The 14,347-nt window shown below is 37.5% G+C and overlaps 1 protein-coding gene across 2 annotated transcripts; it reads right to left on the bottom strand.

Annotated features, from left to right (window-relative positions):
* Positions 1-539: 539 nt before the first annotated feature.
* On the bottom strand, positions 540-12,232 carry LOC122079543 (calreticulin-3). Of its 2 annotated transcripts, XM_042646088.1 has the most exons (14): positions 12,072-12,232; positions 11,717-11,824; positions 11,299-11,491; positions 8,512-8,770; positions 8,170-8,226; positions 8,027-8,074; positions 5,376-5,462; positions 5,169-5,226; positions 4,937-5,004; positions 3,529-3,624; positions 3,360-3,416; positions 2,456-2,557; positions 1,471-1,503; positions 540-773 (listed from the first exon to the last, which is right to left on the bottom strand). In XM_042646088.1, the coding sequence occupies exons 1-14, from the start codon at positions 12,187-12,189 to the stop codon at positions 762-764; spliced, it is 1,296 nt and encodes a 431-aa protein (XP_042502022.1). In that variant the 5' UTR covers positions 12,190-12,232; the 3' UTR covers positions 540-761. The 2 variants fall into 2 exon arrangements, with proteins under 2 accessions (XP_042502022.1, XP_042502023.1); XM_042646089.1 differs by lacking the exon at positions 5,376-5,462.
* Between the last annotated feature and the right edge of the window lie 2,115 nt (positions 12,233-14,347).

Here is a 14,347-nt window from a genome sequence, read left to right as displayed (position 1 = left end):
GGTTTCGCTAAAATAGGCAATAACGAGATCATCATTTCAGTAAACGAGGGTGGTGAGATTAATCCACAAGAAGCTCAGCGAACTCTTGAATAGCTGAAGCTAACTTGAGTAAAGCTGAAGTTCAAGTTTCAACCAAGTTGCCAAGGGTGAATCAGTCAGTCAATTGGATCAGTCTCATCAGATACCAAGTCTACTAAGCTAAATCTATTCTATGAGCCCAAGTAGGGTCAGATTGTTTTTTTATAAATCTAGGTTAATATGACAATTTAAAGTTCTACGATCCAAGTTCATGTTTCAAATGATATAGAGAAGAGGAAGGTGACTCACTACTAAGGTAAGAAGAGGGTTCCCATGGCCTGAGAAGAAGATGACTTTCGAAATTGTAAGTTAATAACTGCCATTAATCCATTCAAGATTTTAAGCCCTAACCCTAAATACACTAGGGCAGAAAGAAACCTATATTTGAACATGACATATAATCAAAGCCATATTTTTCAGAGTATGGGATCAGTAACCAACACACCTATGAATCCCTCAAATTGTATCGAAGAAAAGTACATCCATTAAGCGTGGCAATTAAAGTTGTACAACAATAGGGAGTTAACATACTTTATTAATCAGAACTGGTGCAGATTTTGCATTACTCTCTAGCAATGTGGGAGTTCCTATCTTAAATGATCTAGAATACAAGAAGGACCAAAAAAAAAAAAGGCTGCAGAACCACCTTCAGAGTTCATCTTGCATGAGTGAAGAGAGAACCTTCAAAGTTCATCCTGCATGATTGAAAAGAGAATAGGCTTCAGAAGCAAAAAATGGTATATTACAGGGGGTATAACAATAGGACCAAATAACCCTATTAGCCAATGGAACCGAACCTACTTTTTGCTTCCAACCAATTCTTTGGACCCGACAAATAATGAGGTTCTGTAGGAGTCTTTCAGAGCACATCAAAATTATGTTTGTGGTAAAGAGTTTTGCCATTCTTCTAATTCTTGTTATTAACAAATTCAAATAATGGCGGGTAAGGTTTGGTGATCTACATCAAAGGCAGACCTGAAAACATGGACTTCAAGTGAAGACGAACCATTGACACCACAGCACCAGTGCCACAAAGGACTGATCACAGCCTAATATTTTTGCCACACGTATGATTAATATTAGGAAGGTAGGGTTTGAGCTGGGAGACCATGTTAATCTCCAAACAAACCCAACCCGTCCATTGAATAGATTAGAAGTGCCAAGTCAAAATATGTGTCATTGGGTCAAATCCAGGCCAGGTTGGTCGGCTGATGAAATTGCAGCACCTTTGTTCACAACAAACAGGCTCAACCAGAGAAATTTTTTTCAACACAGTGGAATCAGATAAAACGGTGCTAATGCTGCAGCCCCATTTGATCTACAAAACCTCTTAAAAACAGCTTGTTAATGGAAATGTAAATTGTAAAATATCTAGTGTGTTTGAAGGCTTACATGGTAGTCATCCAAGTAATCATGGCGACTAGCCTGCAAAAGAAGCCTCTCAAGTTAGGATTTACATTTTAACACACAAATGTATACCGAATTCATCACATAAAGCACGTCATGACCATAAATAAACAATTCAGAGCCTTAACAGAGCCAGGAAAAGTCCAGTAAGCTTTAGTATCAGAAACTCAGCAAGACTATTATCGCCACACCAGAAAATAGATTATCTAGATCCACAAAAGCTTTATTTTAATTACCTAGGGTCTGTATTTAGGAGGCAGTCAGGTGAAACTCTCAACAGAACACAAAATTGAGGTGAAAAGCCACTTGAGCCGCATCTACCAGTAGTTTTGGGTGGGTGGGGTAGAGGTGAGGATGGTATACTGGAATAACCAATATAGCATCTCCTATATTGTAACCTAAGGTAGCAAGAAAAAAAGCACTGAAGAGAATGCACGTAGTGTCTCCAGCAGATGGATTCCAAGACATATAAATGGTTCAGAGATTTCCACCTTAACCTGCTAACCAGATAAAATTTTAATGTGCATTGGCCAATTCGAAACAAATAACTATTTTTGGATTTCAGCATTAAGAAAAGCATGCTTTAAAAAGTAGTGAGCAAAAATTGTATGACACAAAGTAGTAAACAGATTCAAATACATTGCAATCATAAACCAAAATGAACGGGTAGGGGCCATCATATCACATAGTTCAATATCTTGACCAGTTTCTCACTTGTTCAGCTGATTTAGTAGTGACCACAAATTTGATTCAATAAATACAAACTAAAGTAATGAATTAATGCCTATACATGACATTTAAAAAAAAATGATAATAGCAACGTCACTATGAAATTGGTCACAAACAAGACAACTGGAGGTAGATTTGGAAGACAGCAATTAAGACATGACAAGTCAACACCTATAAAAAAATATGAGTACATACAGCTGGTAATAAAAGATAAAGCACTAAAGCCAATCAGATTCCATACCCGCTTGTATCTTTCCCTATAACGCTCTCTATCCCGGTATCGTCGATCATGACCTCTCTCCCTCCTCCTTCGCTCACCTTCCTCTCTTGCTCTTTGAGCTTCCTGCACACAGTGTCTATTATCAGTCAGAATATTTTTTGTTAATGTCGAAAAATCAATGCCTCAAACTACATAATAGGGCTGCATCATGGCCAGCTTAGTCAAGCCAAACTAACTCGACCCAGTCCAAAATGCTCACTAACATTTATTGGCCTCAAGTTTGGCTTGGCTTGAAGACAAGGCAAAAGTAACCCAATGATGCATGTTTTAGTATATGTTCTTTCCATGTAAGAATAGAAACTACAGAAATGTTTCACTTAGTAACAATATCAAATCATTCTCTGCACATTAAAGATGCATTTTAGGACCATATGGTGCTCTATTTAATTGCTTTTGGCTTTATATGTTATTGCAATGAAAGCCTGAAAACATCAAAAGCTAATTCACAAAATAAACCCAAGGCTACGGAGGGCACTGGTCAGTATGATTGCACAGTGCTTGAGCACCTGAAGTTATTTACAGGAGTGGATACAATTATGGATTGACCCTTTGGTTTTGAGTCCTGGACAGGAAATGCTGCAAATTGGGTAACACTGAACACCTAGGAAGTGGGGAACAACAATTTTGAGGACCGGTCAGCACTGGGAGGTAGTTGAATTACCCTTCACTGGGTTTTTCTAGGGTTGCTGGGCAAAGCCCGTTGGGTCAGACTGAATCAATCAATCAGCCACTTTGACAGTTTGATCCCCAATCCAGTACTAAAAACTCTGAGCTGGCTTGAACCAGACCAAAGCCACCAGAGTTTCATGCTTCCTTCATGGACAACTGCCAAACTGAGCTAATGCCATTGCACTCAATTAATCACCTCTTCTTCGCGGGCTCGCCTCACTTTCTCAGCTTCCTCAAAGGCCTCTTTTTCAGCCTGAAATTTCAAACAATCAAAATTCTGCAATTTAGACATCTGCATAACTCAAATTAAGCAGCAGGATATTCTTTACTATTTAATGTAAGAGATGTAGACTGAAAGGATTCACCTCCCTATTCTTGGCCCATATATCCTCCACAACTTGTTTGGCGTACTCAGGGTCATCACAAATCAGAATGTTATCAAAAACTGAACCAGCCTTAACCTGCATTCCATTGAATCATTAAACTCCAATTATGAGCAAGCACCACTAAATATTATTTGGCGGAGGAAGCTGACCTTATGGAGTATATTATTTCTTAGCACTAAAATACAAAAGAATTAGGACCAACAATGATTCCACTATTTAGAGGAATAAAGTAGTGTCGAACAGTATAGATAAGCCACTCTCAAGTGGAACTCATTACATTCCGAATCCAGATCCTATTCATGGCCATAAAATGTCCATGTATACGGTGTGCCAAAAGAAATTTAAGTACTCAGAATCTAGATTTCCATTTCTGATAGGATTTTTTGAAGTCATTCAAACTGTTTGTGACAAATAGAACTGATCACAACTTCCCACATGGTGGATATGGATATGTACTAGTGGTAAAGGAGATACTACCCATGTGGCCATGCCACTAAATATGTTTCAGCCCCAAGCAAGAAGGGGAACTGTCTCAAGAGTATGTGACAAAATCACATGAATGCCACCAGATTCCATAATCATGACCTGGAATTCTTTAACCACTTCCCATGCCATATCTGTTTTGGTAGGTTTATTCAGGTCCCATAGGCTTTGGGAATTCTATTAGAGCAGATATCTCTCACTCAGGATGGTTTTGGAATATGCTAGAAAGAGGGTAAGATAACAGTACCGCAAAAGGAGAATACCATTGCTTGGTTGGCTTCCAATAAAGATGCCCTTGGAGATTTGTACATGTTATTAGATGCACAAAAGCACATTGCTTCCAGGTGAATTATCGTTTCATGGGAAGTCAAAGTTCAGCTATGACATGGCAGATCTGTTGGCCAAGCAAAGGATTCATAGGTTAAGTTCAAGTTCTGGTTATTATTTTCCCTCGGCTGACTAATCTGGTTATGCTATAATTCTTGTTATCTTTTCTGTCTCCATTTGTTGAGGGTGGCTGTTTTCATTCCTTTTTGAGGGCTTTCGTACTTCTATTTCATAACCCTCTGACAAATTATTGTTGTTATTTATTTACTTTAAAAGGAAAAACCCCTCCTGACCAGTAATATGTGGGTCTCTGAACACTATCACCTGCACCAACCTGTATTTCTCGATGTCTACCATTGGCCAAAGGAGTGTGGCCTTGTGAAAATACTAATTGTCAAAAATAGTAGCGATGTTTTCTTCCTATAACCAAAAGTTCCCATTAAGTGTTAATTTCTACAACAGTTCAAGTACTGATCATTAATGTGTAGTCCAGTTCCTGTGATTGCGTGCCTAACAGCTGTCGTTATTTTGGTTGGCAACAATAAAGAAATCAATAAAATGAATAAGTTTCTCTTACCTGCCAAACATCAATGCCCACATATTTGATTGGCTTCATCACATAAAGATCAGGGTCATCTTCAAATTCTACATAAAATAAGTGAACCCATTAAAATGTGTTTTCCTTCTCTTCAAGTTTCTTTCCATTTCATTTCTACTTGGCATATCATATTATCATTCTTATTTTTCATTATTGGTGATGAAAACCTTCACCATTTGTCCCCTTAACTTCTCAAGAAAGAAAGACATACCTGGGTTGTCAATCCATGGAATCCTCCACTTGCCCTTGTAGTTGGGGTTCTTAATTTTCTGATTATCAACAAGCAATTCACTAATTAGGAACTGAATGGGGAAAAACTGCATTAATAACAATTGTCAGGTGCCTTTTTGCTTTTCAAAAAAGCATATAGAATATGAGGCGTCCCTTTTCTGTTACTTAAATGAAACTAATAGCATACTTTGGGCTTCCATGGTCCTTTGTATGCCGGGTTTGGTATCTTTGGCGCCTTCCATATACCATCCTCATCTTCATCCCAGTTGTCAGGCTGAGCAAAGACAACAAATTAAGTTCATTGTATGCCATATATTTAAGTTGAGGGTCTCGCATCCTAATTTTGTGTCAAATCTCTAACACAGGTTCAAGCCACTTAAAGAAGGATTCCAGAACCAAAAACCAGAATCACATCCCAGATTTCCGGAGAAATCTGATTGAGTTAAACCCCAGTTGAAGGTCTGAATATATAGACAGAATATTATACCAAAACTTCAGGGCAATCCAATGGCTTACTAAAATTCTTCTTTAGTAGGAAGTGGTCCTTAGTGATCATCCCACTTAAAAAGAAAAAAATTGTAAGTGATCTCACAATTCTGATGTGAGTCACAGCAGACTCCTACTGAGATATAAATCTCAGAACAGAATACCCGATGAAAGATTTAAACAACTAGAAATCAGCAATCAATCAAACACTTTAGACTGGAATAATAGTAATAGAATGTCAGCAGCTCTGATAGTTTAATATGCTGACTCCAAACTTAAATCAGAAAACCAGAAACATCTTCCTGCACTTACATCCAATAGGGCAAGTAGGAGTTTTTCTAGTATGTTCGGTTATTTTTGTAAGTTGACAAATAATATTTTAATTCTGTTTAGAAACAGTGAAGTTGAGTTTGTTTCAAACTCTTCTTCCAGGTTAGAGCACAAATAGGATTTTATTTTCTTTTCCTTATATATGTAAGCACAGATGGATATAGGATTTTAAATGAAGTTTTTTTAGTGTTGATGCCAAGAGCAGTGGGTGTGCATCTATATCCTCTCCTCTGAACTCCTCATTTGTTTCAGGTGTGATTTATCCCTATTCTCCCCTTCCTTCCTTCCATTAACCCTTGTTATTCTTCATCTTCTTTCTTTACTTCTTACTTCCTCGCTTCTTCCTAATCTGTTTTTCTTTGATTTCTCAGTTGAACTCTGTTTGGGTAGTACTTGCAGCCCCTTCAATACCAACCTCGTCTGGTTCTCATCAGATCAACTCCAGATTTTAGGAGGTGATCTTGGTGCAAGAAACAACCCAACTTGTAAATTCTGGGTTCAAAAATTTGGTCGCAATTGAAAGCTCTAACCAAATCTTTGAATCTGTTCTTTGAATACTACTCCTTCTGATATCAGAGAATTTTAATCAATCTTACAGTTGCTTAGTTGGCTTGTTGTTGGTTGCCCTCAATAGGATTCTGAGTTAGGAACCTATTCCCAGATTTTCAGCTTGACTGGGTTCCATATGAATTAGAACTTGCACCTGAAATCAAGAAGGGTGACTGCTGAATACTTGTGTATCATGATTCATGAGGAAGAAGACCTCTTCTTCTTAATTACTAGTAAATGCTGATTTATGGCATTTATTTACCAAAACCCCCTCCAATTTCTGATCCCTTTACAAATCATCCCCACTAAGGCATAAATCCAGATTGGTCCTTTCCCTTAAGTTTATCTACTATTCCATCCTAACTTCTGTTTGCTTCCCAAAAAGTCCTAAATTGTTCTGGATGATTATGAAATTGCCATTAAACGTTCAATTTGAGTTACTCATCAATCTTGTGGGCCTATAGCGACCCAAATTTAGGGTTCCATAACTCAAGGTTGCATCGCATCTATATTCTGAACACAACCAGAATGTAAAGAAATCCAATATCTGTACAAGTACAACTCAGAAAAGCTCAAAGGCTGGTCAAAAGAATAGAAAAAATAGAGTAACAATCCATTAAAATCTCAGCAAATTTGATTGTGGAATTGGGGATAATGAAGAATTCCACTTGAACATGGAAACTCAAAAAGCATGAGCATTTGATGGTCAGAAAATTCTGATCTTGCTGGAGCACTAATGGAGTATTAAGTACCAAAACAAGCAAATCAGAAACTGAAAAAATTCTGCACTAACCTACATTTCAGCGACTTAGAAAGATAAGAAGAAGATGGGAAGAAGGGAGGATATGAGGTGGGAATCACCACACAAGGCCTAGGCTGGAATCACCACCAACCAATTTATTAAATCACCACAACAGGGCCTGTTGAATCACCACAACAGAATTCTGATTCACCACAGAACTTGAGGAAGCAAAGCTCTCATTAATTGAATAAGCCGTGGGGGCTTACTAAGCCTTAGAATACTAATATAGAAACTGAAATAGGAAATAAAGAAGTAGGATACTCAATCTAAAGTAGGAATAAGTGTCCCACATAACTAAAACTCTATCTTGTCCAACGAGTATCTCACATGACTAAAACTCTATCCAAACCAAGACGAAGAGTTCTATTCAGACAAGACTTCATCCAACCTTTACAAGTAAAGAGAGAAACAATAAAGTAACGAAACAGAATTGACCCAAACTAAACTAAGAAAGAAAATCCCATATTCCTACCTCCACCCTATTTTAAGCCCATTAAAGTGGTTTATTACAACGAAAACCCAGTGGTTTCAAGGCCCAACCTAAGACTTATTTTTAATAAAACAAGCCATTTATGTCATTTATCTGCATCAATTTCCATGAATAACTGAGTATCCAATCATCATAGCTTTTCTTTGCAAAATATATTATGTCTCAAAAGCAATCAACAAACCTTCTTAGACTTTGGATCAGGAATTTCAGTTGGAATTGAACCATGTCCCTGCAGCATCAATACAGATTCGTAACACCAAGTGATTTGATCCAATAAATATTCAATGCTTTTAGAACAACCGAATGAAATACACAATACGATACCTTGGGCTTGACATCATTAGGATCATCAATATACTCCCTATCATCCCAGTCTGCAGGCTGTTAACAGAATTGTAAATTAGAACATGAAGCACTGAGATGTTGACTGTCCATTCTGCTAATGAAAATGCAAAAACAAAGAACTTTGAAAGCTATTATAGCTAGACAACATTTCCTAGCTTCTCCCTTCATCAATTGCTAATTGCCATCAGGCACCAATTTCTCAGTGATCATTTAAATTTGCAACTGCCAAAAATTTAGGAAGTATAAAGTCCAATAAATGGTCATAATATATCAAAGGATCTAGGTTAGAAAACTCTATATTCTAAAAGTCTAAACTCAAACCTTTTTTGCAGTGACGTCTTTAATTTTTCGAGGAGGAAGAATATCCCAGTCTGTGTACATGCTTCCAGATTCTCTTTCTCTGTTGTCAACCAGGATACTATATGTAGCATCTGGCCTAAGAATAAATGTATAAAAATGAGTTAATTTGTCTGTTTCACATTGCAGATCCTTCTTGATGGGATAATTCTGTCCTTGATAGGAAACTATAAGATGGAGCTTCTTCTTATCTGTGCCACATATATCTGGTCCAAACATTACACTGCATTAAGTAAAATCACAGGGTGAGGACTCAAAATTTATATGTCATGACAAATAAAACAGGAAACAAAAGATGGAACTGCATGGCTGACCTAAAAAAAAAAAAGGGTCAACAAATGGAAAAAAGAAATATCCCAAGGTCCAATATATTCATTTATGATTAATACAAATTACATTGACTGCTTTGTTTAGACAGGGTATTGACAGTCCGACCTTAGCTGTAGCGCTAGATAAATGCTTCAACAAATCCAGTTTAAGCATTGTAGGTGGAGTAGAATCCAACCTTGTAAGTTCAAACAGAATCCATTCCATGTCATTAAATAGTTTATGGAACATAGTTTCACCAACCTTGCCCTATCCTTTTCCTTAAAGAGTAATACTAGTTTAAGCAATCCTAGTGCTACCAGGACTCCCCTTTTGTCCAACAGAATTTCGCTTCACCTTAGCCCATCTGACTACTTTGTCTGGCTTGCGGCTACGTTGACCTAACTACCTGAAGTTTTGGAACTGTACCCCTAAATCAAAGTTGGAAACTCCAAATATCCAGTGGTTGCCTACATCATAGTCGTTGGTCAAGGTAGTGAAAGACCTTTTGACTTCAGACTCTGAAAAAACAGATGGACACGCATAGAGAAAATATAAGATATGGCTTGATGAAGCAGAACAGTGCCACATGATTGGTTTAGGCGACCATACAATTGATGGATAGGGCTTTGTTCACTTTAGTAGAGTTCAACCCAATAAATTTCAAATGCCGGCATTTATGGTTATCAAACTACTTCTAATACCATAAGTTTTCAAAGAATATCCTGAGCACCCCTTTAGGGGTCTAATGGAAAAATATGACACTTGGAGGTTGACATATGCTGATTCAAGTTGTAGAGGTTTCAGCATTTCTATAAAACTTTGTATATAATCTAGGGTGTATCTTAATAACTCATAAAATGTCAAGCAGAATAATGAAAAACTTGGATATTTTGCACTTGACATCCATAAATGCCTTTTAGATTGCATAAAGAAAAAAAACAAGAACAAGATGCAAATGAATCAAACTTGACAATGGTAAGAGAATAGGATCATGAGGTTAGATTGGTTCATTATCATGGGTAGCACCAGTATCACTTGGATAGTTGGGCGGCTTGGGCCATTTACACATCTTATGATGAAAGAATGTTCATGCGAACAAATATATATATTCCTACTTTAAGTGATTATGGATGTCATGCAAGGAGACAGTCATCTGGCTAAGTTTTCACTTTACATTTACAAATCAGAGTTATGGTCTTTAAAAAATTCAGTTTTGGCTAATCCGCAGAGCATTAGATAGGAAAGAATCAGTTAAGTTATTAAAGAATAAGTCTATAAAAATTCAGTTTTGGCTAATCAGTGGAGCATTAGATAGGAAAGAATCAGAGAAGTTATTAAAGAATAAGTCTACTAACACTGATGGTGCTATTAGAAAAAGTTGTGTGGACATCTTTTTTTTTTTTATGATTGCAGAGGTTATACTGAGAAGCTCTATGACATCCTTTGAGAGTGCAGTTCATGGATTGGTCCTCCATGACTCGTTTGGTCCTCAGTTTGTATGAAGGTTCATTGCAGATAATGCTACGAAACTTCACTTAATATTTGTTCCAGGGTGCTCAAATACCAGTGGCCCACTCAAATAGCAAAGGTGGTGTTATTATGCATCAAAGACTAAGAGCCACCACTAAACTGCAACTCACATAAATCGATTCTCTCTCCTTCTTCTTAGCTCTAATAGTTTGACTTCAGAAATATTTTTTCTGATATTACCTCCCAGAAATAAGAATGGGACAAATGAATTCCTCAAAGGATGACATGAAATCTGGTGATCTTGAAAATGAACCTCAAAGCCTACTCCAACCATCTTCTTCTATCAAATCCAAAACTGGCATATAAACAGGTGGAATTCTCTATTCAAGAGGTGGCCCAGTTGGAAATTTATTTAGATAATCCTTCTTCCATATTATATGCTGCTCCTTTATATTCTGAAGATCAAAATTTTGGGTGGGTTGTTTTCAGAAAAATAAATAAATAAATAAAAACTATAGAAAGTGAATGTTTACATGTCTCAAAATTAAAAATGTTTCTATTACATTGAAAATTATCTCCCTTTCACCATTGATCAGAAAAAGTAGACTTAGCACAACAGAGACAAAAATGTATCATATAATCATAGAGGGAAAAAAAGGAGAAGGAAAGAACAGGGGAAATTTAGGGACAAATCCCTACAACAAATATATATGTATGGTTATTGATCATAAGGGTTAGACATTTTAAGGGTTTTAAGAAAACCAAAAAAAAAATTATAATAAGATAAACCAGAAAAGATAAACAGCATGTAAACAGAAACATAGTACAAGAACAGAAAAACAATAAGTTCGTATGCCCTATTCAGTAACAGGTTCTCAAACCATGTTTGAGACACAGAAAGTTCCTAAAAGTTAACTCAAAAAGCCATATGGTAAAAAGGGGTGGTATAATTTTTCAGAACAAATATCAAACCTGTAAGGTGTATCACCACTAAATTTCTTCTGATTGACATAACCAGAAAGAAGCTTAATATAACCACCACCACATTCAATGTCCTGTTCAAACCTCACAGAATACTGGAGCACCAAAGTTCTGTCTTTGTTACTGAACTCTGGTATTTTTGCTGATATTGCAAAATGTCTGGCATCTGTTGACGTCTGGATACCTGCAAGAAGTATATCAAATAGAAGTCCTGTAACTACAGAAAACCAAGATACCGAGAGCTATTGATGGCCAAACCAAGATGAAAACTACACTCCGTTGATCATATAAACTACCCAATTAGCATTATTTGAGGATGGTGAACCATTCAGGAGATGACCCACCAATCCAAATCTCGAGATCAAGTGAAATACTAGTTGACCACATAGCTTATCATGCATTTGCTCACCTCTATCATCTGGATCTCCAGACCACTTCCCCGCTGTGTGCTTAAAATAACCAGCTTTGCCTTCGCTCCTTTTCCAGTCTGATTTAACCCAACGACTCTCCCAGCCATCTGTAGCAGTATTAGCAAAAATTAGGACATACACAAAATAGAATCTCGTTCTGGAACTAGCAAAAGGAGAAACCCAAAAAACCCAAAAACCCAAAAAAGAAAACAGCACAACTACAGGGAGAAGCTCTAATCATGAAGTTTCCAAAACCGGAAATCTCTAAACAGAGAACCCAAATCAGAGAAGTGAAAAGAAATGGAATGAGTGTGTGATCGTTGAAGTGGAAGGAGAGTAAAGCTCATCAATTACCATCAAATCGCTCCTCAAATATGATCTCTGAAACTGCAAAATCGATTAAAACACTGAAACAGAGTGTTGAAAATAAAAACAGAAGCTTAAAGCTAAGGGCTAGCTCCTGCTCCGCCATTTCCGGCAGCTCACAGAAGTGGCAATTGGGCGATAGGGTCTTTAAAGAAAATGTAGATTACAAAATACCCTTGGATTCAAATTAAATAAGGCCCAACTTATGTGTGGCACCTGTGTAATTTCTTCAAAAAGGAGAGGTAAATGTTTTCTTCAGCCATTGCGGTGGAAAAGCCTTGGAGTCTTGGGAGACTTGACGGACTTGAGAGGTCTTGCATTCCATTGACTATTCAAAGTCATCCCGGAGGAGTCTTTGCCGTTGTGAGCAAGGTGAAAATGATCGGTAGAAAACATGAATGGGCGAAAATGAGAAGAGAGCCCACCATGCTTCAATGCTATTGGATGATAGTACGTGGATGTATAGGAGAATGAATTCAATGAAGAGAAACCCTTATGATCAATAGTCAATGCTGTGTGCTCTGTGTTCAAGTTACACTTGAGTCCTTGACCTAAGAAAAGGAGTTTTTTTTTTGGGTTCCAGGAGATTTCCTAGCAAAGGGAAGGGAAGTACTAGCAGACTGCCTGTGCCTAGTATCGCCAGTCGATCTTTCCATTAATGAAAACGATAAATGATTGCCACACCAGTTCGTAGGTGATTAAAACCATCCATCTCCTGAGCAAAAATGTATCTAACAGGGGATTTTTTGGATGAAAAATTTAGGACAAATATAATCAATGAGCCTACAAAAATATAGCAATGGATAAAAGTTACTATATTATAGGGATAACATTATAGGGTTGTCAATTTCAGGCCTGATCTAACCCGACTGTTTAAAGCTCAAATCAGCCTGATTAATAAAGGTATCATGTTGAAGCTCAGACAGATTATAACCAATCATATCCCATGCAAGGCATTTACCCATTCGTTGCCCGATAGAATCGATCGTTTATAGGCCTGGCTTGGCCTGACCTAACCTGACCTACTTCAACCATTTAATTACTGCATGACATTCTCATTTTATCTCCAATGCCTATAAATTAAAGATTACGTAATGTTAAGATAAGTTCTTATTATAAAAGAGGACCGGGGTGGGGGGAAAAGGTTAATTGGAATATACCTTCCACCAAATGGTTGGGCTAGAGGTAGAGGATTTGTGCATAGACATGTTAAGATATGTTTCTATCACAGCGCAATTACATTTAATAAACAAGCATTTAGCTCAGTTAAAGCCTAATTAAGGCTCATTTAAGGAAGCCCAATTAAAGCCTAAGCCTAACCAATCGAATATAAATTGTGCCATGTTTGCCCAATGTAAACCCGATTAGATAAAATGGCCCAATCATAGTGCAAGGCTTTAAAGTGGTCAAGCCCGATTATGCTTGACTAAGACCAATCTGACCCAACCGATTGACACCCCGAGGCAAGAGAACCTTGTCCACTCAGCAAGTAAACCAATGGAAGTCATGCAGAGGCATCTAGGCCAAGGGCAGCGTGATCTTTTCGCGCCCACCTATGTCTGGGCATAGTCACGCAAGCGGGCATGTTCTTTTATCTATAAATAAATGGAGAAAGAAAGCTATCAAGTTGCATTAGCATACTCTAGTGCCTCCCTATTCTATTTCTCTCCTCTCACATATGAAATGATATATATGCCCCTTATTGTGGGAGGAGAGAAATAAACACAAAGAAGTGCAAGCATATGGTACGTATCCAAACAAGGAGCTCAATCCCATAATTAATTACAAGGGAAGGTTCCCTCCAACACCCATGTGTAGTTTCAGGCGTTTAAAAGAGGTATGATGGGGAACCTATCAAATACGGGGTATTTGGGACATTCTTGGGTGGAGGCATGTAGTTTGGGTTTTAGGTGGCGCGTTGTGGGGAACTTTAACCCCTAAGTCATAAATAGGGTTAGAGATTCCTACTTGGTCGCATGGCCACTGCTTTAACATAGGATCCAACTATGAGAGGGGCAAAGACATCCAATCTGGGATGGGCTGGTCTTTTAGCTACTCTTTGTATCTAGGTGTAGGGTGTGGGGCCAGTTAGCATTCTTTTCCCCTTATAAATATATACATTGCTAATGCAACTCTTTCTCTTTGACTTTGTTTGCATCATCATTGCCCTTCATAGTTAACACTAATCCTTTAATATTTTTTTTCTTTAAAGATGTTTCATTTTCAGACCTCCTGGTTTGTTTGTTTTTTTTTTCCTAAATATA

Source organism: Macadamia integrifolia, chromosome 5 (genome assembly GCF_013358625.1).
Source record: "Macadamia integrifolia cultivar HAES 741 chromosome 5, SCU_Mint_v3, whole genome shotgun sequence".
Lineage (NCBI taxonomy): Eukaryota > Viridiplantae > Streptophyta > Magnoliopsida > Proteales > Proteaceae > Macadamia > Macadamia integrifolia.
Note: the sequence above shows the minus strand (reverse complement) of the source record. Positions and strands in the feature narration are given on the sequence as shown.